The sequence below is a fragment of the Vipera ursinii genome (genome assembly GCF_947247035.1).
Source record: "Vipera ursinii genome assembly, chromosome: 3".
NCBI classification, from domain to species: domain Eukaryota; kingdom Metazoa; phylum Chordata; class Lepidosauria; order Squamata; family Viperidae; genus Vipera; species Vipera ursinii.
Genome location: NC_139516.1, coordinates 151931665 through 151957741, shown reverse-complemented (window position 1 = coordinate 151957741; position 26077 = coordinate 151931665). Strand labels below are relative to the sequence as shown.

At 40.0% G+C, this 26077-nt stretch overlaps 1 protein-coding gene across 2 annotated transcripts in view; it reads right to left on the bottom strand.

The window, feature by feature from the left end:
• The window catches only part of SLC66A2 (solute carrier family 66 member 2), a 75635-nt gene extending 49812 nt beyond the window's left edge, over positions 1–25823 (bottom strand). Inside the window, exons 1-4 of one of the 2 annotated variants that reach the window (XM_083361189.1) lie at positions 25631–25823; positions 22587–22929; positions 6987–7120; positions 4499–4552 (exon numbers count right to left, since the gene is read on the bottom strand). In XM_083361189.1, coding sequence (XP_083217315.1) covers positions 4499–4552; positions 6987–7120; positions 22587–22816 — 418 coding nt within the window. In that variant the 5' untranslated portion in view covers positions 22817–22929; positions 25631–25823. The remainder of the gene's footprint in view (positions 1–4498; positions 4553–6986; positions 7121–22586; positions 22930–25630) is intronic. The other variant, XM_083361190.1, reaches the window with a different exon arrangement.
• Between the last annotated feature and the right edge of the window lie 254 nt (positions 25824–26077).

The following is a 26077-nucleotide window of genomic DNA, read 5'->3' as shown; positions in this document are numbered from 1 at the left end:
TCAATATTATCACCATGTAGCATAAAGCAGGATACTAAACACTAAGTAGAAAAACTAAGTAGAAAAAAAAATCAAACTAGCCAAATCATAAAAATATAGTAACTTCAAAGCATGATAACAACAAAACAAGAGACATCACACAAGTACTTGTTCTCCATTCAGATAAAAAGGAAATTAGCTTTAAAAGCTAAAGACTTGACAGAGCAACTACCTAAATTAACAGTTCCTTAACCTTGATTCTATAATCTCAACCACTGGCACTGCTGAGTAAGGATCACAAAGCACACTAGTCAGCATCTGGGTTAAATTTAAGTTAGAACCCATTTAAAAAGCTAATTGAGAGACAAACATAGCTTTATTAGATGAATCATCTTTAGCCATCAAACAAAAATGCAACTAAACCATTATAGCATTAACACAGAACAACCTACTCAGGTGCTAACAACTCTACAATAAGAAGTTTGTGCACTGTCTCTTGATTTAGAGAAAGATTCTTTTAAGATAACACATTGAACCTTATTTAACTGAATATTCTTTCTTAAAGAAATTAAATGATTAAGACCAACAATTCATCAGTTTTTTTAATTAGCTCTGCAAATAAGCCAAAGGCTTAATGAGAACAGTAAACTACACTGGAATTCATTTTTATCTATTACTCTTGCATAGAGAAGCCTGACCAATATTTTGTTTCTATTTGAAAAAGGGATATTGTAGCTGCTACCTGGTATTATAAAAATTAGATTTCTGAATAAAGCATTTAGATAAAAGCTTTGTACTGCTCTTCTTGGTAGTGACGATGGGGACAATTAAGGATAATAAGTAGTTTTCTGGACTGCTGAAAGGGAAGAGGTTCAGTTTCTGCTCTGAAGTTAACGCCAAGTGACTATTTCAAATTATCTATCATTTTTACTCTTCAATTTACAGGTGAAACTCAAAAAATTAGAATATTGTGCAAAAGTTCATTTATTTCAGTAATGCAACTTAAAAGGGGAAACTAATATATGAGATAGACTCATTACATGCAAAGCAAGATAGTTCAAGACGTGATTTGTCATAATTGTGATGATTATGGTGTACAGCTCATGAAAACCCCAAACCCACAATCTCAGAAAATTAGAATATTACATGCAATCAATAAAACAAGGAGTGTACATAGAACAATATCGGACCTCTGAAAAGTATAAGCATGCATATGTACTCAGTACTTGGTTTGGGCCCCTTTTGCAGCAATTACTGCCTCAATGCGGTGTGGCATGGAAGCTATCAGCCTGTGGCACTGCTGAGGTGTTATGGAAGACCAGGATGCTTCAATAGTGGCCTTCAGCTCTTCTGCATTGTTCGGTCTCAGTCTCTCATCTTTCTCTTGGCAATGCCCCATAGATTCTCCATGGGGTTCAGGTCAGGCGAGTTTGCTGGCCAATCAAGCACAGTAATCCCACGGTAATTGAACCAGGTTTTGGTGCTTTTGGCAGTGTAGGCAGGTGCCAAGTCCTGCTGGAAAATGAAGTCAGCATCCCCATAAAGCTCGTCTGCGGAAGGAAGCATGAAGTGCTCCAAAATCTCCTGCTAGACGGCTGCGTTGACCCTGGACTTAATGAAGCACAGTGGACCAAAACCAGCAGATGACATGGCTCCCCAAATCAACATAGACTGTGGAAACTTCACACTAGACTTCAAGCACCTTGCAGTGTGTGCCTCTCCATTCTTCCTCCAGACTCTGGGTCCTTGGTTTCCAAATGAGATGCAAATGTTGCTCTCATCAGAAAAGAGGACTTTGGACCACTGAGCAACAGACCAGGTCTGTTTTTCTTTAGCCCAGGTTAAGATGCTTCTGACGTTGTTTGTTGTTCAGGAGCAGCTTAACAAGAGGAATACGACATTTGAAGCCCATGTCCAGGATCCGTCTGTGTGTGGTGGCTCTTGATGCACTGACTCCAGCCTCAGTCCACTCCTTGTGAAAGTCCCCAACACTTTGGAATGGCCTTTTCCTGACAATCCTCTCCAGGCTGCAGTCATCCCTGCTGCTTGTGCACCTTTTTCTTCCACACTTTTCCCTTTCACATAACTTTCTATTAATGTGCTTTGATACAGCACTTTGGGAACATCCAACTTCTTTTGCAATTACCTTTTGAGGCTTTCCCTCCTTATGGAGGGTGTCAATGATGGTTTTCTGCACAACTGTCAAGTCAGCAGTCTTCCCCATGATTGTGATTCCTACTGAACCAGACTGAGAGACCATTTAAAGGCTCAGGAACCCTTTGCAGGTATTATGGCTTAATTAGCTGATTAGAGTGGGACACTTTGAGCCTAGAATATTTCACCTTTTCACAATATTCTAATTTACTGAGATTGTGGATTTGGGGTTTTCATGAGCTATAAGCCATAATCATCACAATTATGACAAATCACAGCTTGAACTATCTTGCTTTGCATGTAATGAGTCTATCTCATATATTAGTTTCCCCTTTTAAGTTGCATTACTGAAATAAATGAACTTTTGCACGCTATTCTAATTTTTCGAGTTTCACCTGTATATAAACCAGCGGTCTCCAACCTTTCTGGCTTGGTGGACTGGTGGCAGTGGCGGCAGCAACAGTGTGGGGAGGAGAGGAGGTGATTTCGTGTGCATGCGCACCACTTTCACAAATACAGGTGTGCAGGCGTACGAGCACACTCACCCACCACTTCCGGGGCCCGATTCTGAATGGCTGCAGCTCGGCCCTGGCCTTAGCATCCCTTTATATAAAACAAATATTCTATAGTTCTCCCAAACCTCTGAATCCATGTGACCATTAGAAGTTACTATCTAGCACATCTGGAAAGCATCACATATTATACGGTATCCAAAATCCCTTTCAGAAAAGCTACATTTCAAGGAGTCATTTCCTGTGGCAATGATTCAGCAAGTATTGTCCGAAAACCCCTTTGGAAGAGTTCTGTGTTCAGTTTCTTCTGCATGGCAACACAATGCCATGTAAGGACAAATCTCCAATGGCATCATTTCTCTATCCCTGAAAGTCAGTACTGCTAGCTATGGCCTCCTAACCTTCCCAAAATGGAGGGCAATCAACTGCTTCTTCTGGCATGAATAGTCTGGAAAATTTTAGTGGCACTAAGCCATACCACACTTGACATATGAAGACCAGACCTTTATCAGCACTCAGAAGCTAAGAGATAATCAATACATGTAATCAACAAACAAGTGAACTATAAGCCAAGAAACTATACCTTTGAGCAACCAGACCACTGTACAGGTAGTCCTCAACCTATGACCACAATGGAGCTCAAAATTTCTGTTGCTACACAAGACAGTTGTTAAGTGAGTTTTGCCCCATTTTTTTTTACCTTTCTTGCTACACTTGTTAAGTGAATGGTAGTTGTTAAGTTAGCAGCATGGTTGTTAAGTGAATCTGACTTCCCCATTGACTTTGCTTGTCAGAAAGATCGCAGAAACTGATCACGTGACTCTGGGACACTTCAACCGTGATAAATATGAGCCAGTTGCCAAGCCACTGAATTGTAATCACGTGATCATGGGGATGCTCTAACAATGTGAAAAGCGGTCATAAGTAACTTTTTTCTGTGCCGTTGTAACTTCAGTCACTAAATGAACTGCGGTAAGTTGAGGACTACTTGTATGTCTGATATTTGAAAACAGCCATACATGCATTTTAATATGATTATTTCAAGATGACAATTATTATTTACAATTTACTATTCACAGTTTCCACACAATAGTTTCTATAATGCTCAACTGGTTCGGAAAACAACACTCCAGCTTAGAGAAAGCACTGATTACATATCATTATTTAAATAAAGAATTTTTTAAAAAATAAAATAAACCAATGGAAACTTTGACAGGAGTGGGAAACCTGGGCTCTGGTCCTTTCTTAAGTACAAAAGCCAGCTGGATGGTTTTGAACCAATTCTTATTCCTATTTTTTGAGAAGTCAAAAAATATCTATCCATCAATTCACAATGCACCATTGTGATAGTTTAGCCCATAACCTTCAAAGGAGACTTTCACCTTGCAGTGCATTGATTCATATAATACATACACGTGCACACTCATGCATGCAAATACTTTAAATGTGTCTGCATATTGTTCACACACACACACACAAAATCCCATCCAATTGTCACAAACTGTTGAATGAAACACAAATTATTGAGTGAAAGACGATGAATAAAGTACATTTAAGAGGATAAATCCTGTAATGTCAAATCTAGTCATGGAACTAACAGGAGAAAAAAAATATGGGAAACACATAAGGAGTAGAATTGAATGTGCCTTTTCCCTTAGTAATAAAACCCAAATGAAGATGTTGTTGTTAAAAAGATGCGGCATGGATAGTTTCTTCTTAGAAATGATAAGCATGCATTCATTTCTAAAATGGTAAAAAAAAAACTAAATCCCAAGCAAAAACAAAAAAAAGAGTGGAGAACAGATGGTGTTTCAATGGCACCCTCATGCAACAAGGGTTTCTAAAGTACATACCTAGAAAGATTCTCTTGGGAGCTGTTTTGATTTCTTCATCCTTACTATCTGCAGCTATATTAAAATATTGAAGAGAAAGCAAAGACAAAACAAGATAGTTTGACTCCTCATAATAGCAAGCTGTGAAAGTGCTCTAAATTAGCTTAAAGTTAAGGTAGCTTCATCATGGCAGTCATCATGCTAGAATGCTTTTTTATATAAAAAAAGCAATTTAATTCGCTGGATTCTGATATTAGGCATTCATACTGTGCTCCCCAAAATTTCGAAAAACAAAAGAATCATTTAGAAAACATAAAGGACAAGAACCATAGCTTAAGCAAATATTGAATGCATAGATCAGTATCAAGCAATTATATTAGTTATCTACTTTACACCCCTTTACATTTTTTCACTGAGGATTGTGGAAAAAAAATTAAGCAAAAGTTTAGCTTAAATAAATCAAAACAGCATGTAAGAGCTCATCTCAGACGATAAATGATGCTTTACAATAATTCAAGAGATAAATATGTACAACAAGCCTATCTTAAATGCCAATAATTGAATTACAATATGAATAACAAATAAAATTTTAAGCTATATTCACTTATCCAAAGTGGTACAAAACTACAAAAGCAGCAATTATCTTTCTAGCCAGCAAGATCTATTGCTTGATAAAAACAATTAAATTCTGTTCAAAACAATTCTCTCTAAATTTTGCAAATCTAGGAAATTGATATATGGATATTGAAACAGAGTAAATAAATTGCCTTTGATCACCACATATGTGTATCTCTTACATATACACTAAACCAAACATTCAAATTTACAAATTCATGTATAAAAATAAAAGGCATGAATTCAAAATAAAAAGCCAACAATGCATACTATTAAACAAGTTTTTGGATATTCCAGATCATTAATTCATAGAACTCGGTATTTAAATCATACAAGAACATGAGAAAAAATTTCTTGCATTAAAATTAGAAAATGACATTTCAGAAAACATTCCAATGTGTGCTGCTTACTAAGGTAATAATAAGATATATTTGAGTGAATTACCCTTCTTATGCAGACCAGAAATATATAAATTAAAGAACTTTGAGCTACAGATTGGGTCATAAAGCAGATGACTCAAGAAAAAAAAATTCAACAGTGAAGGCTCAATATTGACTGAAAACCAAAGAGGAGACTAGATTTTAAAACAAATCTGATTAAAAGTTTATGAAAAGGCTCAATAATTCACAACAATTTAACAAATATTCCAACCAGCACAAAACAGACAGTTTATAGATCCTCTTAAGATTTTCCCATTAAGATTTGTTTCATGTAACACATTCTGTCAGTATTAGGCAATGTGAAAATCATTAATTCCCTCCCAGAATTAGCTGCATGAGTGAAGGAACTTGGTGTGTGTGTGTGTGTGTGTGTGTGTGTGTGTGTGTGTGTGTATAGAACCTTTAGTTCTACGCGGGGAAAAACCCGAATAACCAAAGATCCATATATATGATTTAGGAGAATTAATAGGGTGAATGGACATATGGATGGACAGACAGGAAGGAAATCTAGCAAGTCTGCCTTCTTTGCATTGCCATATTGTAATTTTAACACGTTTGGACTTCCAGAATTCCCCAACCAGGATGCCACCTGGGAATTCTGGGAGTTGAAGTCCACACATCTTAATGGTTTCCAAGCTTGAAAAACACTGGCATATCTGAATTGATGAGGAGGGGAAAATAAGCGTGCATAGGTCTGTAAATTATATACATATTTCATGGGCTCATGACATCAGCTTTTTCTCTCATTTCTGTTATCAACCAACTTTCTTATCATCACAAAATGAAGAAGGAACATTTACAAAAGCTGAAGTATGAGAAAACTGTAGAATATTTGTTGTACTGCAATGGAAATATATACGCATGTGATAGTCATACCCTATTCCCACTTTGTATTTGAAGGTCACACATAACTTGATGGAAGCCATTTGAACCTCTAAGAGATAAGAGTGCTGACTAGCTTGTCCCACAATTCATCTATATGTCACAGTGTTTGTTATCACCACCACATTCATAATAGATGGTAGGACTGATCCATAAAATGATGGAATGTTACGCTTCTGGGCAGAACAATGAGTACAAAATGATATTTCAAGTGGATATCACATGACTTTACAGCAATGAATGTGACACCAAGAAGCATATGAGTATATAATAGCAATTTGGGAAAGAATGATCTTTGTCTATAATTTTGCAAAAGAGAACAGCAGAACTTCTATAGTTCACTACTCTAATAAATAGGGTCACCGTTTGAGAATTGCTTTGATTAGGATTTAGCATATTCATACACACACAAATAAAAGTAAATGCTTTCAAAATAAATCACATTTCCTTAATTGGAATGCTCTTTGTGTGTTGGATTATCAAAACAGAGTTTTTCCAAAACATAATGGAGCCAAAGAAAAGAGAGGAGAAATAATTTCGTACAGAATCAATACGCAATGATTTCAACCAACCTGAAAAGGAACGTCGCTTTATATTCAACTCATTGGCCACACGTACTTCAGTGCACAATTTCAGCATCAATAACATTGTGGCTATCATTATAATGCTTTGCAATAGTAAAGGTGACTCAAAATGTCTCCCAAACCTAAAAGAAGAAAAAGAGACATCAAGTGGTTGAACAAAAAAGACACTTTCATAAAACAAAATTCAGATTGGATATAAATTAGTTTTCTGATTATCAAATTCTTCCAAGAGCCAGTCACCATCTTAAATCTAGGTAAGGAGCCAGCATATAAATCTATAACTAGAGAATCTTCTAACAAAGTTATATAAGATGCCAAATAAATTGTTCTGGATAATTGTAGAAAAATATAACAAATAATGGAGAGCAAAATTATCAAATTAAGACTAACTTTTTTACATATTGGAGAGAAAATTATAAAATAGTGGTACTGGAGATTCTTAATTTTAAATACAAAATTTTTGCCAATGAGCCTAAATCTATGCCCAGAAAATCAGTTTTTCCCAATAAAACCACTAGAGGGAGATCCATTCTCCTCCTAAGCATTTACAGATCATTAATAAAACCATACACATGTAACAGCTTCACAAAACACATTCAAACACCTTAAATTAATACTTAATATTCATATATACTATCATTTTTAACTTAGCCATATAATATTCATTTGCAGTATGGCAAGTGTAACCAACTAGGCTTCCTTCAGCACCAATTCCAATGGCCTTAAATTTGCAGGTAATTAATAAGGCACGTGTTCAGACAATCCAAAAATAAAATTATAATCAATAATTAAGAAATACTGTTTAAAGAACACTGGAGGGTAATAGCACACAAAGCAATAAAAGACTCACTTGGTGTTTAACACTTGTGCTTGCAAGTTTGCTGATAAACATAAAAGACTTATATTCTTAAAGGCAACATTCAATCTCATTTGGAAGGCTTTTTCTTCTGCTTGGAGTTCCATGTTCCGGTGCGATCTAAAGACCTACCTGTTTGAACAAGCCGGCCTGGCCTGATAGGTGATGGGTTTGGGTTTTATTGCTTTTTATGTATTTTAACTTATTGTTATAGTTTTTGGGCATCTTGTTTAATCTCTTTTAATTTTTGTATTCTTGTCTTTTAACATGTATTGCCCTGTTCACCGCCCTGAGTCCTTCGGGAGAAGGGCGGTATACAAATAAAATTATTATTATTATTAATTATTATTATTATTATTATTATTATTATTATTATTATTATTATTATTATTATTATTATTATTATCTTAACTGTCTTTGGGTCATTCAGTTCAGGTAGCCAAAGTGAGTTCCAGGAAAGGAAGTAGTGAATTTAGCATCCTGGCTTATTGCCACAGCAAAAAGAGAAAGTTTAGCAAATGCAGCATTTTTACATACACACATGCAAATGTCCTAAAGGCATAGAGAATAGAACAAAGAGAACAGGTAGAGAAAAACAAGGTTTCTGGACAAAACAGGGAGAAAGAATTTGCTTGCATTTGCAACACTGAGCTGTTTCTACTATCCAACATTTGGAATAAAAAAACCAAAAAGCAAAAGGAGAGTTGCTGGTGTCTTCTGGATAAAAACAAAAGGGAAAGAGAGATAAAGCAAGAAAAAGGAGAGAAACATGTTCTCTTCTAATATGCTGAGTGGTTGAGAGCACTGGGAAGGGGGGATTTTAAATAAATTATCAGGAAGGTGTCACCCAGAAAGATTTGTTTCCTGGACTGGTGAGAAAGGGGGAAAGGAGAAGATCTTTAGTATCAGAATCTACGGTGAGCAGGATATTTTTCATTATTATTCTAACAAAAGCCTTCACTGAAATTTCTGGGTTTCACAACAGCAACAAAGCATAACTAACTTCCCCAGTGGAGCTGTTCCAATGGTTCAAGATTTTAGGGTTATGTTTATGTATAAACATTTATATAGCCTATTCTTCTTTTTAGGAAAGTTTGAAGCCACCAGATCATACCTTGTCCCCCACGGTGTCTCTTGCTTTTGGACATCTGTAATTTCATATGTATTAATCAGTCAATTGGAAACATGGAGAGAATTCAGCAGGAGTGCTTACAGACGTTTTACTAAGTACAATGGGATTAGGTATCTTGACTGAGTTTTAAGGGAATCTCCACGTGCCCATGATGGAATGGAATCTTTCCTTTCAGCTGCAGACTATATGAACCACCTTTATCCAACATATGTGAGAGCTTCCTGACAATTCCCTTTGTTCTTGAGAGATGGATATTATGCAATAATATCCCACAGTCAAAAGCTTTCCCAACTTCTATATTTGGGCTAAGTATTTTTATTTATTTTTATTTTAATCCCATTTATATCCCGCCCTTCTCCGAAGACTCAGGGCGGCTTACAATTTTAAAGCACAAATCAATGTGCTTAGCAATAGCCTTCATTCTATGTATATGCCTGCTTATTTAATTTAATTTAATTTTAATTCCATTTATATCCCGCCCTTCTCCGAAGACTCAGGGTGGCTTACAAGCTTAGCAATAGCCTTCATTCTATGTATATGCCTGCTTATTAGGGCTTTCACACACACCCCCAAGCGGCATTATTACAAAGTCAGCTTATTGCCCCCAACAATCTGGGTCCCCACCTGCCTCCATTGCTCACAGCTCGGCGGATGCCTTAGTGGAAGCCTGGGAAAGGGCAGCCACTGAGGCACTTGACCGGGTTGTACCCTTGCGGCCCCTGACCCGGCGCAGATCCCAGCGAGCTCCATGGTTCTCCACGGAGCTCCGGGAGATGAAGCGTCGGAAACGGGGCCTAGAGAGCTGTTGGACGTCTAGCCGATCCGAACCCGACCGGTTGCGGTTAAGAACCTACATTAGGTCTTATCTCGCAGCGATGAGGGTGGCGAGGTGTAACTACTTCTCCACCCTCATCGCGTCCACAGATAATCGCCCGGCCGCCCTGTTTAGGGTGACTTGCTCACTTCTTAATCAGGAGGTGAGGGAGGATCCCTTGCAGGGTCGTGCCGAGGAATTTAGTCAACATCTGTCAGATAAAATCGCTCGGATTCGGACCGGTTTGGACTCCAACTGGGCAGAGTCTGGCGATCAGGACACGAGCGGTCTTCTCAATGTTACCTGGGAAGAGTTTGATTCTGTGACCCCTGATGAAGTGGACAGGATTATGGGGAGGCTGAGCTCCTCCACATGTTTGTTGGACCCGTGCCCTTCCTGGCTGGTTTATGCAGCTAGGGAGAGGACACGAGGCTGGCTCCAGGCAGTTATATCTGCTTCCTTGAGCGAGGGTTATTTCCCCACCGTCTTGAAGGAGGCGGTGGTGAGACCTCTCCTCAAGAAGCCTGCCCTGGACCCAGCTGTATTGAACAACTTTCGTCCAGTCTCCAACCTTCAGTTCCTTGCGAAGGCTGTCGAGAGTGTGGTGACGCATCAGCTCCCTCTGGTCCTGGATGAAGCGGATTATTTGGACCCCTACCAATCGGGTTTCAGGCCCAGGTACAGCACGGAGACGGCATTGGTCGCTCTGGTGAATGATCTCTGGAGGGCTCGGGATAGGGGATATTCCTCTGTCCTAGTCCTATTAGACCTCTCGGCGGCTTTCGATACCATCGACCATGGTATCTTGCTGCGGCGTCTCAGGGGATTGGGAGTGGGAGGCACAGTTCTTCAGTGGTTCTCCTCCTATCTCCTGGGACGCTCGCAGTCGGTGTTGGCAGGGGGGCAGAGATCGGCCCCTAGGTCTCTCGTTTGTGGAGTTCCTCAGGGGTCGGTTCTCTCGCCTCTCCTGTTCAAAATATACATGAAACCGCTGGGTGAGATCATTCGTGGTTTTGGAGTTGGGTATCATCAATATGCCGATGATACCCAACTTTTCTTTTCGACCCCAAACCACCCCAGTGATGCCCTCGCTGTGATGTCCCATTGCCTGGAGGCGGTTCGGGTCTGGATGGGGAGGAACAGACTTCAACTCAACCCTGACAAGACTGAGTGGCTGTACATCCTGGCATCCCGGGACATTCAAAATGTTCCATCTCTTTCTATGGGGGGTGAGCTCTTACCCCCCGTGGATAGGGCTCGCAACTTGGGAGTCCTCCTAGATTCACGGCTTACCCTGGAAGATCATATAGTGGCCGTGACTAGGGGGGCTTTCGCCCAGGTTCGCCTGGTGCGCCAGTTGCGGCCCTATCTGGACCGGGATGCCTTGTGTACGGTCACTCATGCGCTCGTGACCTCTCGCCTTGACTACTGTAATGCTCTCTACATGGGGCTTCCCTTGAAGACCACTCGGAGGCTCCAACTGGTACAGAATGCGGCCGCAAGAGTTGTCTTGGGAGTTTCCCGGTACTCCCATGTTACACCTTTGCTCCGCGAGCTGCATTGGCTACCAGTTGTCTTCCGGGTGAGGTTCAAGGTCTTGGTTATGATCTTCAAGTCCTTACATGGTATGGGTCCGGGTTACCTCAGGGACCACCTGCTGCCGGCGTCAACTTCCCTCCGCCCAGTACGTGCCCACAGAGAGGGCCTCCTCAGGGTGCCTCCGGTCAGGAAATGCCGACTGGTGGCCCCCAGGGGGAGGGCCTTCTCTGTGGGCGCTCCGGCATTATGGAACCAACTGCCGGTGGAGCTCCGGATGACATCAGACCTCCGAACCTTCCGTCGCGGGTTGAAGACCCACTTATTTGAATTAGCTGGTCTGGCCTGATGGGGGATTATGGGTTTTAAATTTGGTGTTTTTAGTATTGTATTATTGTTTTTAACTGGGCATTGATTTAATTTCCTTTTAACTTTTGTATCGTTATTTATATATGCCCTGTGAACCGCCCTGAGTCCCTAGGGAGAAGGGCGGTATAGAAATCAAATAAAACATAAAACATAAACATAAACCTACCTCAGAAGGATGGAAGGCTGAGTCAACCTTGAGCCTGGTGGGACGCGAACCTGCACTAATTGCAGGCAGCTGGTGTTACTTAAGGAGGCATTAGCCCACTGCTCCACCAAGGCTCATATATTACCCCCAAAGGGTGAAATCCAACAGATAAAAGATAGCTGTAGCCAAAAAATTGTTTGTTATCACAACAACAAACAATTTCACTCAGTCACTAAGTTGTGTCTGACTCTTTGCAGCTCCATGGACCATAGCATGCCAGGTCACCCTGTCTTTCAGTGTTTTCCAGAGTTTGCCTAAATTCATGTTTATTGTGTCAATGACACAATCTAACCATCTCATCCTCTGCCGTCCCCTTCTCCTTTTGCCTTCAATTTTTCCCCAACATCAAGGACTTTTCCAATGAGCTCTTCTTTTCTCATCTGGTGGCCAAAGTATTTGATCCAAGAAATATTTCTCACCAAAAAGAATTCAAAACTATTTTTATATGGGCTAAACTATGATTGATTAGTATCATTAACTTTTAATACTTTTTCATTCTTGAGGATCTCTTTTCTGAGAGGAGAAAGAGAAGACTAAAAGAGCAGATTGTGTACTATATATTAATAGTGTTCTTTGTGTCAAACTATGGAAGTAAAAGTTTGTCTTGAAAGAAAGATAGAAAGATGACCCTTTTGAAGTTTGGTTTTGGAAGACTCCTGAAAATACCATGGACAGCCAATAGAAATGGATCATCAAACAAATCAACCCAGTTTTCTCACTCAAGGCGCAAATGACCAGGCTCAAATTATCATATTTCGGACACATTATGTAAAGCCTTAGCCCTCTGAACAAGGCTCTTATGCTGGGAAAGGTAAGACAAAAGAGAAGAAGAGGTTGGCCACCAGCAAACTGTATGGACTCATTTACAGTGGTGATAGAATATAATAGAAAACAGAGTTGGAAGGGACCTTGGAGGCCTTCTACCATAGTCCAAACCCCTGCTCAGGCAGGAAACCCTATACGGTTTCAAACAAATGGTCCAATCTATCAATCAATGAGTATATAAAGTATAATTGTATAAGTATACTCAAAATATAATCTATAAATCAATGAGTATATAAAGTATTGCAAAAAAGGAAGAAGGATTATACTACTACATATTAGTATGAAATTATTAATGAAGAAAAACACAAGGTAAACAGTTATATCATTGAAGATGCAAGGATATGCATAATACAATTTGATGCTGGTTTGGATAATATAGCTTTTCCTCTGGGAATGACCAAAATACATTTCCAAAGAATGAAAATATTTGCTTGCTCATGTAACCATCAAAATGACTTGCCAGTTCTATAAAGAACAGAACCCACAGGATGTTTTTCACCTAATTACGGCTATCCGAGAAATAATTAAGAACAAATCACATTCCATCTTCTGAATATTGCATGACCTACTCCAGAAAGATTTTTGCCTGATGAGGCTTGAAAACCTAAAGTTGAGTGCTGTAAAATAAATCGTAAAATATCGTTTGCATCCCATCTTACATTGGTCTTTCTCAACTTAGTACTTTCCAAGTGTGCTTGGCACTCTAAGCAATTACTAAAATGACAGTAGGATTGTTGTTCAAAACATCTGCAGAGCACCAACTTTAAAAGAATATTTTACATCGCCATGAAATGGTTTCTCCTGCTATGCCATAAGTATATGAATGACCCTATACAGAAGGATTAATTATTCTCACAGAATTTGGCTTGGTACCACAGTAATTTAATTCAAAATCCACAGAAAAAGTTATGCAGGTCACTTCTACTGCAACAAAACATAAAAACTGATTAAAAGAGCCTTGGTGGAGCAGTGGGCTAATGCCTCCTTAAGTAACACCAGCTGCCTGCAATTAGTGCAGGTTCGCATCCCACCAGGCTCAAGGTTGACTCAGCCTTCCATCCTTCCGAGGTAGGTAAAATGAGGACCCAGATTGTTGGGGGCAATTAAGCTGACTTTGTAATAATGCCGCTTGGGGTATGTGTGTGTGAAAGCCCTAATAAGCAGGCATATACATAGAATGAAGGCTACTGCTAAGCTTGTAAGCCGCCCTGAGTCTTCGGAGAAGGGCGGGATATAAATGGAATAAAAATAAAAATAAAATAAATAAATAAAAAAAACTATTACTGTACTATTTTCTTCTCTAAACTCCAACTTCCTGTAATTTTATATCAGACATGTCAAACACAAGGCCTGGGGGCCGCATCCGGCCCGCGAAGTGGTTTCATGTGGTCCACGAAGCCATCCTGGAAACAGTGAGGGAACAGCCCCCACTGCCTTGGCCCTGGCCCAGAGACCCTCCTTCTGCTAGAGACCCTCAGATCTGTCCCACTCCTGCCCAGGCCCCCACAGGCACCCTTGTAGAGCTGGCCATGCCCACCCAGGAGGCCATATGCACTCTAGCCACGCCCGCCCACTAGGCCACACCCACCCTGGCCACACCCACCCGGCCCCCTGAGGGCAACTGCAAGGGCTGATGCGGTCCTCAATGAAATTGAGTTTGACACCCCTGTTTTATATCATAGAATTATATGACCAGAAAAGATCTTGGAGGTATTCTAATCCAAACCCCTGCCCAAGGCAGGAGTCTTTATATCATCTCAGACAAACGGCTGTCCATTTTTTCCTTGAAAACCTTTAACAATGGTACATTCATAAGTCTGGGAGGCAAACCATTCCATTGATTAATGATTCTCACTGTCAGGAAATTCCTCCTTTTTCCAAGGATGGATGTCTTTCTGACCAGCTTCCACCTATTGCTTTCTCTCCTATCCTGAAGTGCTATGGAGAGTAAACTGACCCACTTTTCCCTGTGACAGTCCTTCAATCATTGGAAGACTTCCCTAAGCCTTCTCTTCATTAGGCTAAACATACCCAGTTCCCTTCAGACCCATAATCATTTTTGTGTGATTTATGTGTATGGCGGGGTGTGTGTGTGTGTGAAGTGGGTCGGTGTGTGTATATATATACACATATCTCTCTATATATGTGAATGACAATTAGTGTTTTTTAAAGAAGAATTGGATTTATCAACAATGTAATTTCTCCTAAAAAGATGAAAAATCAGTCTGATATTAAAGCTACTAATTTCACTGAGGGAGAAAGAGATGGATGCTAAGAAACATAGTATCTGATAAAAAGAAAATGACAGTAGATTGAAAAGTCAAATTCTGATCAAGGAAAGAATTCTGGGTGAAGATAGAATGGTAAAAAGAAAGGGGAAGAATAAATAGTTTTATGAAAACTAAGGACCAAGTGTGTCTGGCAAGAAGAGCTGGAAGGAAAGAGTTTTGAAGACCATGGGGTATAAAAGAATACAAAGATAATCCATTTTTCATTATTTAAGCAAAAAACACACCTCTTTGGGATCACAAATCATGCTACATCACCTGTGATCTAGTAGATAACCCCCAATAACAAGGTTTACACCACACACTGAACCAAAGTCAAATAATCTTAATTTTAATAACATTGGTCTAGCAAATATTATTGCGAGCCAAGCAAAGAATATATTTCAGATGAAGTCTACTCAACAATTCCTTAGAATCAAGTTAAAAAATTACTCCAAGAAATTTGCTGGTGTCCATTTAGTTAGATTTAGAGACTAACTGGACTTGAATACCGATAGAATGTACCATCAGATTTCTGATCATAAACCCAGAGTATTCTGGAAGACCAGTATAGAAGTGAAATAAAGATGGAAATGTTGGGTATTCAAGTTCTTCCAGAAATCTCTGTAAGTAGTTACAATTCTTGCTGATTATATATATTTGAAAGTACAGTTTTAAAAAAGTAGTCATCAAACACCAGTTTTTACTGCAACATACTGGATTTATGATTGTCATATTTCTACACCTATTGCAGCTTGTGAGTATTAATACCCTCTAATTTATATATATATAGTTATGGCTTATGATCCTAAACATATAAATATGAACAGATGTATGCTTTAAATCTTTTAAATAGGATATCCCACTTTCAAGGTAAAAGGTAAAGGTAAAGGTTCCCCCGCACATGCGTGCTAGTCGTTTCCGGCTCTAGGGGCCGGTGCTCATCTCCGTTTCAAAGCCGAAGAGCCAGCGCTTGTCCGAGGACGTCTCCATGGTCATGTGGCCGGCATGACTAGATGCCAAAGGCAAACGGCACGCTGTTACCTTCCCACTGGAGTGGTCCCTATTTTTCTACTTGCATTTTTACGTGCTTTCGAACTGCTAGGTTGGCAGAAGCTGGGACAAGTAACAGGTGCTCACTCTGTTACGCGGCACTCGGGATTTGACCCGCCAAACTGCCAACCTTCTGATTGACAAGCTCAGCGTGCTAACCCACTGAGCCACCGCGTCCCTAGTTTCAAGGGCAAACTGTTAATTATTACTATTTAACTATTTTTAAATATTTCCCATGCCTATAAAAATTATTTTAACTACAAGCCACAATTATATTGCCCATCGATTGGAAAAAGAGAAAGCAGAAGCATAATACAGATAGTCCTCAACTTACAACAGTTTGTTTAGTGACCGAAGTTACGGTCATAAGTCACTTTTTTCAGTGCCGTTGTAACTTCAAACGGTCACTAAATGAACTGTTTATGACTGTTACAGCATCTCGTTGGTCCCGCAAACAAAATCAGATGCTTGGCAACTGACTCATATTTATGACAGTTGCAGTGTGCCAGGGTCATGTGATTACCTTCTGCCACCTTCTGACAAGCGAAGTCAATGGGGAAGCCAGATTCACTTAACAATCATGTTACTAATTTAACAACTGCAGGGATTCATTTAACAAGTGTAGAAAGGAAGGTTCTAAAATAGGGCAAAACTCACTTAACAAATGTCTCACTTAGCAACAGAAATTTTAGGCTCAATCGAGGATTGCCCGTCATGCAAAGTAAATTGAGAAACTCAAATATCCTTTCTCCAAAAGCAGCCCATTAGCAATATTCAACAGAAGGAGTCGGTAATAACGAACACCAATACAATTCTTCATTTCCTGAGCTTTCTCACAGCCTATATTCATATAAATGTTAGAATCTCCACTAAATACTTCAGTAAATTGTTTTGATCAAATTTTCTACAGTTGTCTCGTCTATGTGTATGAGAGAGGCAAAAGATATCCAAGAGAGAGCACGTAAGGGAAGTTCAAACCATTATTTGCACTTTCTTGAACTTTGCTATATAACAGGGCAGTGTTCTGTACCAGCCTGCTACCGGCCCTGCAGAAAAGGCAACCCCTTTACAAACGGCAATAGGCTGGAAGTACGTCTGCCAAATTTATGAATACAAAAAACAAACAAGACACGGACCAAGATACAGGAGCTTTGAAACACTATCTGAGCGGTTGCTTTCAGCAAACCGGCCCTCCCCCACACATTCCCTTTATAAAGAGTTCAGGGCATGGCCTCTCTCTGCCTCCTTCCGAGAAGCCCCACAGCCTTCCTCTGTTTACTCCTACTTGACTGCCTCCTGCGTCGGGCGTCCTTGAACAGGGCCAGCTGTGGGTCATCTTCATCCACACTGTCAGGCTCACACAGCTGGGTCTCCATGGCGACCAAGTGGGAGGGGCCTGCCTGAGGGCTATCATCAGCAAGATCTTCAACACCCCCCTCCTCCTCTGAGTCGTCCGACCCAACTGCCGAACCCACAGGCTGACCCTGAATCACAACAGGCAACTTGGAAACGTATCTGAGTCAATCTTTTAAAAGTCTCTAAAAATACAGCCTTTCCCCCCATAATTATTTATCAAATCTAAGAAGGTGTGAGGAGAGAAAGCAGCACTGGTCCCACTTATCAGAAAGAAAGTTCTACAGCTACCTGGCATAAAAGAAACACACCCTTAAACAATCAGTCTTTTTAAATACCTGTCACTAATAAATCAACCTGAAAAGCCAGCCTGATAACAGCCTTGTTTGTGTTGTGATTTTGGTCCTAGTTTTAAAGGAGGGATTTCTGGGCTCAATGGTCCCCTTGTCTAAGACTCAAGCTGAAAGGCACTTAGGTAGGCTGTAATGGAACTAGCCTGTTCTGCCTGCTGAAGTCTGCCTTCCTTGTTCCTTATTTTTGCCATTATTTTTCCCCAGAGCTGGGTTGGAGGTTGGAGCTGTGTTTTCCGCTGGCCAGAAAACAATAAGTCTGTCCCCACCCCTTCCAATTGTAGGAAAGCACTCAACTGATTTCACTGCAAACAAAACACTAATAGAGGAAACCTGATAATTCCTTTGGATTTAGCCGAAGGAATATATAACTCAGCCGCTATTCAGGTACTGGACTCCATAAAATAGTTCAGCAACTAATGTTATGAATACTTCAAGTACATTTTGTTCTCCAAGAAAAATAATCCGCAGCAAAAAGAGGCCCTAATATTCCATAATATTCTCATCAAATTCTGGCTTCAAAACAGATGGTTATGTCCAAGCTTACATTATCTGTTCAGTTTGGTCTGACTGAAAAATATAAATTATGAAATACATATTTTTATGCTAAGGAACATTACATAAACTGCGTGAAGAGCGATATTCCTGAGCTACCCATATTTATGTAATTATACAGTCTGTACCCCAAATAACATCCCAAAGTGCAGTATGTATATATGATTGGAAGCCATGTATTTTGTTTCTCTTGTATGAACCCCCTGACATAGCTAGGACCAAACTTCATTAACACCCATCTCTGTAATATTCCTATAAAAGGATGTAGAAGATGCTTTAGGAAGGCATCTATTGTCTTACATTTATTAAGGCAGATTTCTTATTTTTATTACTTAAACATTTTAAGTCTTTTCCTCCTAGACCTAGGCATTATTTTTCCTAAATTCCTGCCTACTGCCTTCACTTTCAAGTTTTCCTTAGTTGCTCATGAATTCTCCACTCAAAGTTTAGGCCAGTTTAAGATGAGAAATAGCAAATATGGTTGTCATCACAGTTAATCATGGAACATTTTAGTCACTCACCAATAAACTCCTGGAAAAAATGATGTATAGTGCTAGATTAAGAAGCAAGATTAAACTCTTTGAATTAATATTTTGGGCTAGTCACCATCTTTCAAGCTAACCACTTTCACAGATTTACTGTGAGGAAAAATTGGGAAGGATGAGAGATATAGAGAAAGACACATAAACAATTTATCTCCCTACCTATTAGACTTTTTGGATTGGAAAAAAAAGACCTAATATATTTAAATTGCAGAAAAGTACTCTATTTTGAAGATCTTTGGTATTATGGATTTTTTGTATTTCATAATTACAACAATGTAATAATATTACTCAGGAAACTTAGTCCCTTAAATAAATGAAGGCACATACATTGCCTCAATAATATTCTATTTACAGCATGGTAATAGCATTAATGACACAGACTTAAACTGAGACTCCGAAGGCTCTGAAATAATTATTACACTGGTTTGTGAAGGAAAACACGATAGGAAAAGTAAAGATAATAATCACTCTCATTTATCTAACAGGTGGGGGAAATGCAGAAGGAACATATGATCCTCCAAATGTTACCCAACTGTTATTCTCATCATTCTGTATACTAGACACATTGACAGGAACAAAAGAGACTTCACCAACTTCTAAAGGGACAATATGCTTCATTCTTCTCTCTAATTTCAATGATAGCCATGATTAGCATGGCTCAATAATGATTCACTGTACATCCATTATTCCTTTAAACACAGAATTATTTAATAAAGGTCAGTTTTGATAACATCCCCAAACACGACTATAAAGCAAATAATAAAAATCTAATTCTTCTTCAGGCAGCAAAGAAAGAAAAATATAAGTAGCAGCCTATCTTTTTTTATGGTCAGACCCTGATGGTGGATGATAGATAAACAAAACAATTTAATGTAATCACAAGAAAAGCCAATACTTCTATTTGTCTCCAAGAGTTTTATTCCGCATTACATTCTTAAAATTATAGCAATACCTCCTAAAAGGTCATCTGTAACCAAATTAAAATATGAGGAAAGCCCTTCCCACAAAGACTCATGGATCAGACTAAATATATAAGGCTAATGGTTTTGTTTATGTTTAGTCATGAACACTGATCAGTTATATTGCGATGAAAGATGCTTTGTAGCAAGACCAAGATGAAAGTCTTCTGAAGTTGAAGAAAAGGCTGACAGATAACTGTGCTATTCATCCACCAGTTCCCACTAAATCCCAGAGATAAATATTTGATACGAAGAACAATGTTGCTACTCTTAAACATTTCAAATGTCATATGACAGACATAATTGCTTCATTCTTACACATAGATTAGGTCTGCCATAAAAAGTGTGAATTATCACAAACTAGGCAGTTGTCATTAATATGGTCCTGTTTGCTGCATTCTATTACATGTATAATTAGCACAAGCTATACTGAAATGTATTCAGAAAATATAATGTATATTTTAAAATTAGATTTAATTTTAATTATTTTATGCCTCACACTTCCACATAGGAATAGACATGAGAATCTTACAATGCTGCTGTATAATTGAAACATGTATCCTATACATAACATATAATAACCAGGCAGTTTCCAGAAAGATTATCTATGCTTGTCAACTCCAGCAAAAAACTGAAAGTCATTGCTGTCATCCTAACATTACATAAACCTTTGCTGATCACAATAATCTACAAAAGGTTGTCCCAAAGGTGCTTTTTCAAAAGGCAACTGAACTTTTTCAGTTTGTTTCCGTTCTGAACTGAAGAAACTTCTTGGATGAGAAGCAAAACATCTTCAAACAAAAACAAAGGAAGTCTAGTTGACTTTTGAAAAAGCACCTTTGGGACAACCATGACCTGGATGACAAAGAATCTCCATAGACATCTACAAAAGCTTATGCAGTACTCATTTAGGCTTTATTTTTTATTTTATTTATTTATTTATTTATTTATTTATTTATTTATTTATTTATTTTTATTTTTATTCCATTTATATCCCGCCCTTCTCCGAAGACTCAGGGCGGCTTACAAGCTTAGCAGTAGCCTTCATTCTATGTATATGCCTGCTTATTAGGGCTTTCACACACACATACCCCAAGCGGCATTATTACAAAGTCAGCTTAATTGCCCCCAACAATCTGGGTCCTCATTTTACCTACCTCGGAAGGATGGAAGGCTGAGTCAACCTTGAGCCTGGTGGGATGCGAACCTGCACTAATTGCAGGCAGCTGGTGTTACTTAAGGAGGCATTAGCCCACTGCTCCACCAAGGCTCTATTAAAGTAGGGGGGGTCAAACTTCCAACGTCACGTGAGGTGTCGCAACGTATCGCGACTTTTTTGCCATTGCCGGCAATGGGGTGAGCGTGGTTTTGCTATGATGCATCCAGCCCGCAGGCCAGCAGTTTGACACTCCTGCTTTAAAGCTTTATAACTTTCTCAATTAGCCACAACAATCTACAGGTTGAAGAAATGGATTAGTGGATGTTTCAACGTTTTCAAATAATACCGGATCATTTCATTTCAGATAAGTGGGGCACAAGATGCTTGGCTTTTCAACTGGAAGGTTGGCAGTTTGAGACCCAAGCACCACGTGACATGTTGAGCTTTCAGCTCCTGCGAACCTCGCAGTTCAAAACCATGCAAATGCAAGTAGATAAATAGATACCACTTCACTAGGAAGGTAACAGAGTCCTGTGTGCCTCGGCATACAGTCATGCTGGCCACATGACTATGGAAGCATCGTGGACCAATGCTGACTCCCTCCCCCTAGAGCATGGGTCTTCAAACTCGGCCCTTTTATGACTCATGGACTTCAACTCCCAGAATTTCTCAGCCAGGCATGCTGGCTGAGGAATTCTGGGAGTTGAAGTCCATGAGTCATAAAAGGGCCGAGTTTGAATACCCCTGCCCTAGAGCCAGACATGACTGGACAAGGGAAACCTTTTACTTTTTATATCCTTGTTTGAGGAATTTTCTTTGCTAAGGGTGGGCAGACTTCAAAGTTAATGATAAAATGCTACTTTGAAATATAAGGGGATACATATCTAATACTTGTCTGCAACCCCTTAAAACAACTTTGTCATTTCCCAAGAGTCACAAGACTGCCATCTGATCTCAAGTACTGTAAAGACACTTTTTGGTTTAAGGAGTTGCAGACATTTCCGATTAGCATTTGCCTCCTCTTGAAGGATCTTTTCCCCTTCAGTTCCGAATTGCCACATAACCTTGTTCTTCATAATACATTTAATTGTTCGTCAAGCTTATACTATGTTTGCTAGATAAATATTGATAAAGCCTCCACAGCTAATTTAAAAGGAGCTTTTGTTTGAGTTTACATGTGTTTTATCCTGGCAACTTCAGGCTGACAAAAATATACAAGCTTTCCAATACAGCATACAGAGGCATACAGAGTATATTTCAAAATATCAGATATCACAAATTTAGGACCTTCATTAGGTATCACAGGTTTAGGTCAACCACAAAAATGTCATTTGGGTTTCACCCAAGTATCCTTCTGAATATACTTATGAAATATTGACAAAGAACCCAGAGTGAGGCCAAATACAGGTGATATATTACTTATACTTCAAAGGAGTTTCATGGAATGTGGCAGCACAGTAAATTTCTCTCTCTCTCTCTCTCTCTCTCTCTCTCTCTCTCTCTCACACACACACACACACACACACACACACACATACATTTTTTCAGGTATCGATAGATCTTCCAGAAGTACAAAGAGAAATTTAGTTTTTAAAAAAGAAGGAACTTACCAAAATAGTATCCTTAAAATATTTGCAATTAATAATACTAAACACACGTAGGTTGAAAATCCCTCTGCGTTCTGTGTCCTTTTAATATCTCGGTATTGAGGGATGTATGGCACTACACCACCAAACATCATGGCTGCCGAAGCCCCCCAGGATATCAGCTGTTGAACTGCAGATACCAGCCATTCCCAGCCATCTGCTTCCATCATGGGTAAGATGATGTCTCTTAGCATGAGGACAGTTGGTTACAAAAGGGAAGCCCCTTTATTACTTCCTCAGGATTTACTGACTTGTATTCATATCTGATTAATCTTCCAATAGGCCATGTGCCATTCTTTAAGCAACACTAGAAAAACAAAGCGAGAGGAGACAAAGTCAAATCTTGCAGGGAAATATTCAGTCGCATCATTAGAAAATAATTAGTCAAATCATAATGAGCTAGAAGAAAAGACAATCTATTTGTCTAAACTAGTGCTTGCTCCACCATGCTGACATTCACACAAAATATTTGAGTTGTCAAGAATGGGAAAGCTTAACAATCCTAAAACTAAGTATTCTAACAAAATATACCTACTAAAGCTTATCAGTTAATACTCATGATGTGCAGTGTGTTCCTTTGTTGCATTACTGGTTCCAGCATAGAAAGCTTTCTCAAATTAATTCCTTTATAGGTCTGCATATTTTTTTTATAATATAATAAACAAAAAATTCTGCAGGTTGGATAGCACACTTATAATTAATGGCATTAATGGCAGAGCCATGGTGGCGCAGTAGTTAGAATGCAGTATTGCAGGCTAATTCTTCTGACTGGCGATTGCCAGCATTTTACATTTTGAATCTCACCAGGCTTAAGGTTGATGACTCAGCCTTCCATCCTTCTGAAGTTGGTAAAATGAGGACCCAGATTGTTGGGGGCAATATGCTGACACTGTAAACTGCTTAGAGAGGGCTGTAAAGCACTGTATTTATAGCAATAGCTGTCTAAGTGCTATTGCTATAAACATGTAACACTTTTAGGACTGATGATACTTGTAAGACAACTACTGTCCATTTTAAAGGCACATGTTTTAATGAGACACCAATCAGAAGCAATCTAGTAGCTTTTAATTAAATGTGTTAGTTGAGAAAGGTGCTACCAGATTCCTTTGGATTTTCAGCCATCATGAAAGAACATGGCTTGCCTTTTACGAAGTCTTTAATAAAATATACTTTCCATGGTTGAAAATTCCTATAATCATGAGTAGAAATTCTACAGAGACTGATAAACTGCCATTGACTTATTTGTTCAACAGCAATACAAAAGAGATTTTTACTCAAATTAGCATTGTTATAGAGAAAACATTATCCCTTTTCAGAAAATACACAAACATTCCTCCTCGGACATGAGAGAGAAAATCTCTTTCAATACACTCACTTATTAGTTGAATTCTTAATAACTTTCTTATTTAGCAAATTATATTGTCACTGATTTTCATTTCCTTAAGAGTTATTTCCATCAATGAAAATTGCTTTTAATCAACAAAGTCAGCTTCTCTCTCACACACATACCACACATACTACAGTTGAACTCCCAGAATGCCCAGATCACAAGGAATTCTGGGAGCTGCAGCCCCAACTCCCCTGCAAGTTTATTTAATTTTTCTAAGTAAATCTCAAACTATACCGTACTAACTTCTTGTCAGGGGAAATGATTAACTACCTGCTTGTCAAGGAAAATTAAAACAGCTAGTCCTCAACTTACAACCACAATTGAGCCCAAAATTTCCATGGCTAAATGAAACATCGAGTTTTGCCTCATTTTTCAACCTTTCTTGCCACAGTTGTTAAGTGAATCACCACAGTTGTTAAGTGAGTAACACAGTTGTGAAGTGAATCTGGCTTCCCCATTCATTTTTTTTTTCTCAGAAGATTGCAGAATCACCCCAGGACACTTCAAACTGTCACAAATACAGGCCAGTTGCCAAGCATCTGAATTTTGATCAGATGACGCTGCACCGGTTGTAAGTGTGAAAAATGGTCAGGAGTCACTTTGTTCAGTGTCATCGTGGCTTTGAATGGTCACAAAAGAAATGGTTGCAAGTCAAGGATTACCTGTCCAGTTAAACAAAAAAAAAACACGAAGAAATTGATCTAGGAAAATCAGGACAAGCAGTGAGTCAAAAGAGATGAAAGAAAGAAAGACTGTATTCTCCGCTCCTAGAGGAGAGGTCCCAGGAATTGGGAGAAGGTAAGACTCCCTCCTCCCCTTCAGACTTTCCGCCTCTTCGGCTGAACAACTAAATAAATAAATAAACCTTTATTGTCAAAGTACAACATGTGTACATTGAAATTAGCCGAGCCTCCCCCTGTGCTCTCTCTCCCCCCAACACACAGTGACAACAAACCCTCCATCCCACCACACTATGTGAACCAACTACACTGCATAAGATTATGTCCCATTTAAAAGCCTAACAGCCCACGGATAAAAGCTATTTTTTCAGCCTGTTGGTACGGCTGGCTATATTCCTATATCTCCTACCGCAGCGTTTCCCAACCTTAGGAACTTGAAGATGCGTGGACTTCAACTCCCAGAATTCCCCAGCCAGCATAGCTGGCTGGGGAATTCTGGGAGTTGAAGTCCACGCATCTTCAAGTTCCTAAGGTTGGGAAACGCGGTCCTACCGGATGGTAGGAGAGTAAAATGACGGGAATCCCAGCTGAGTCCTCTCGCCAGAAGACCGTTTTATCTATACAGCCCTTGCCTTACACAAGGGAGACGGAGAGAGAGAGAGAGAGAGAGAGAGGGGAAGTGAAAAACACCACTTTCCCCGAAGTGTTTTTTTTTTTCTCCGCTCCTCTCTGAACGGCCAACCGCAGCTCTCGCCACAAAACGCTACCGGTACTTCTCCTTTCCTTCCACGCTCCCGCAGCAACTCCGCCAAACTGCCCGGCTTCCAAAAGCAGAAGGGCGGCCAAACGGGCGGCAACTTAAAGCCCCAGAAAGAGGAGGAGGAGGAAAGGGGGCTGCAGGGGAGGGGAGGGGAGGGAGGGGCTCGCCCTCTTCTTACCTGGGCTCTTGCCAAGGCCCCTCGTCCCGAGAATCGCGCATCTCCCCCTATGGCTGGAGGGAGCCCCAGCCCGGGACGCCGCTCCCGCCCCAGACGGCGCTGAAGCCACAGCTGCGCTGCGCCCTTTCCGCGCCCGAGGCTCCCAAAGCCACCGGCGCCGCCGCTGCCGCTGCCGCTACCGCCGCCTTCCTTGGGCGACTGGAAACAAGGCGCTCGCAGCGGCAGCCCCCATCAGCGAGAAAATGAGCCCCGCCTCTTGTGACATCAGGAGAAGCTGAAAGGCCTCCCGTCTTCGAAGAAAGCCGCCCCGCCTGGCCTTTCGTCCTCTGGATCCTAGCGCCGCCCGACCTGTTCCGGAGAGAAAGAGGCTCGCTAAAATCCTGGGAAACGCAGGGGCAGGGAGTGAGGGGCGAGGTGTGTGTGTGTGTGTGTGTGTGGAAGGAATCT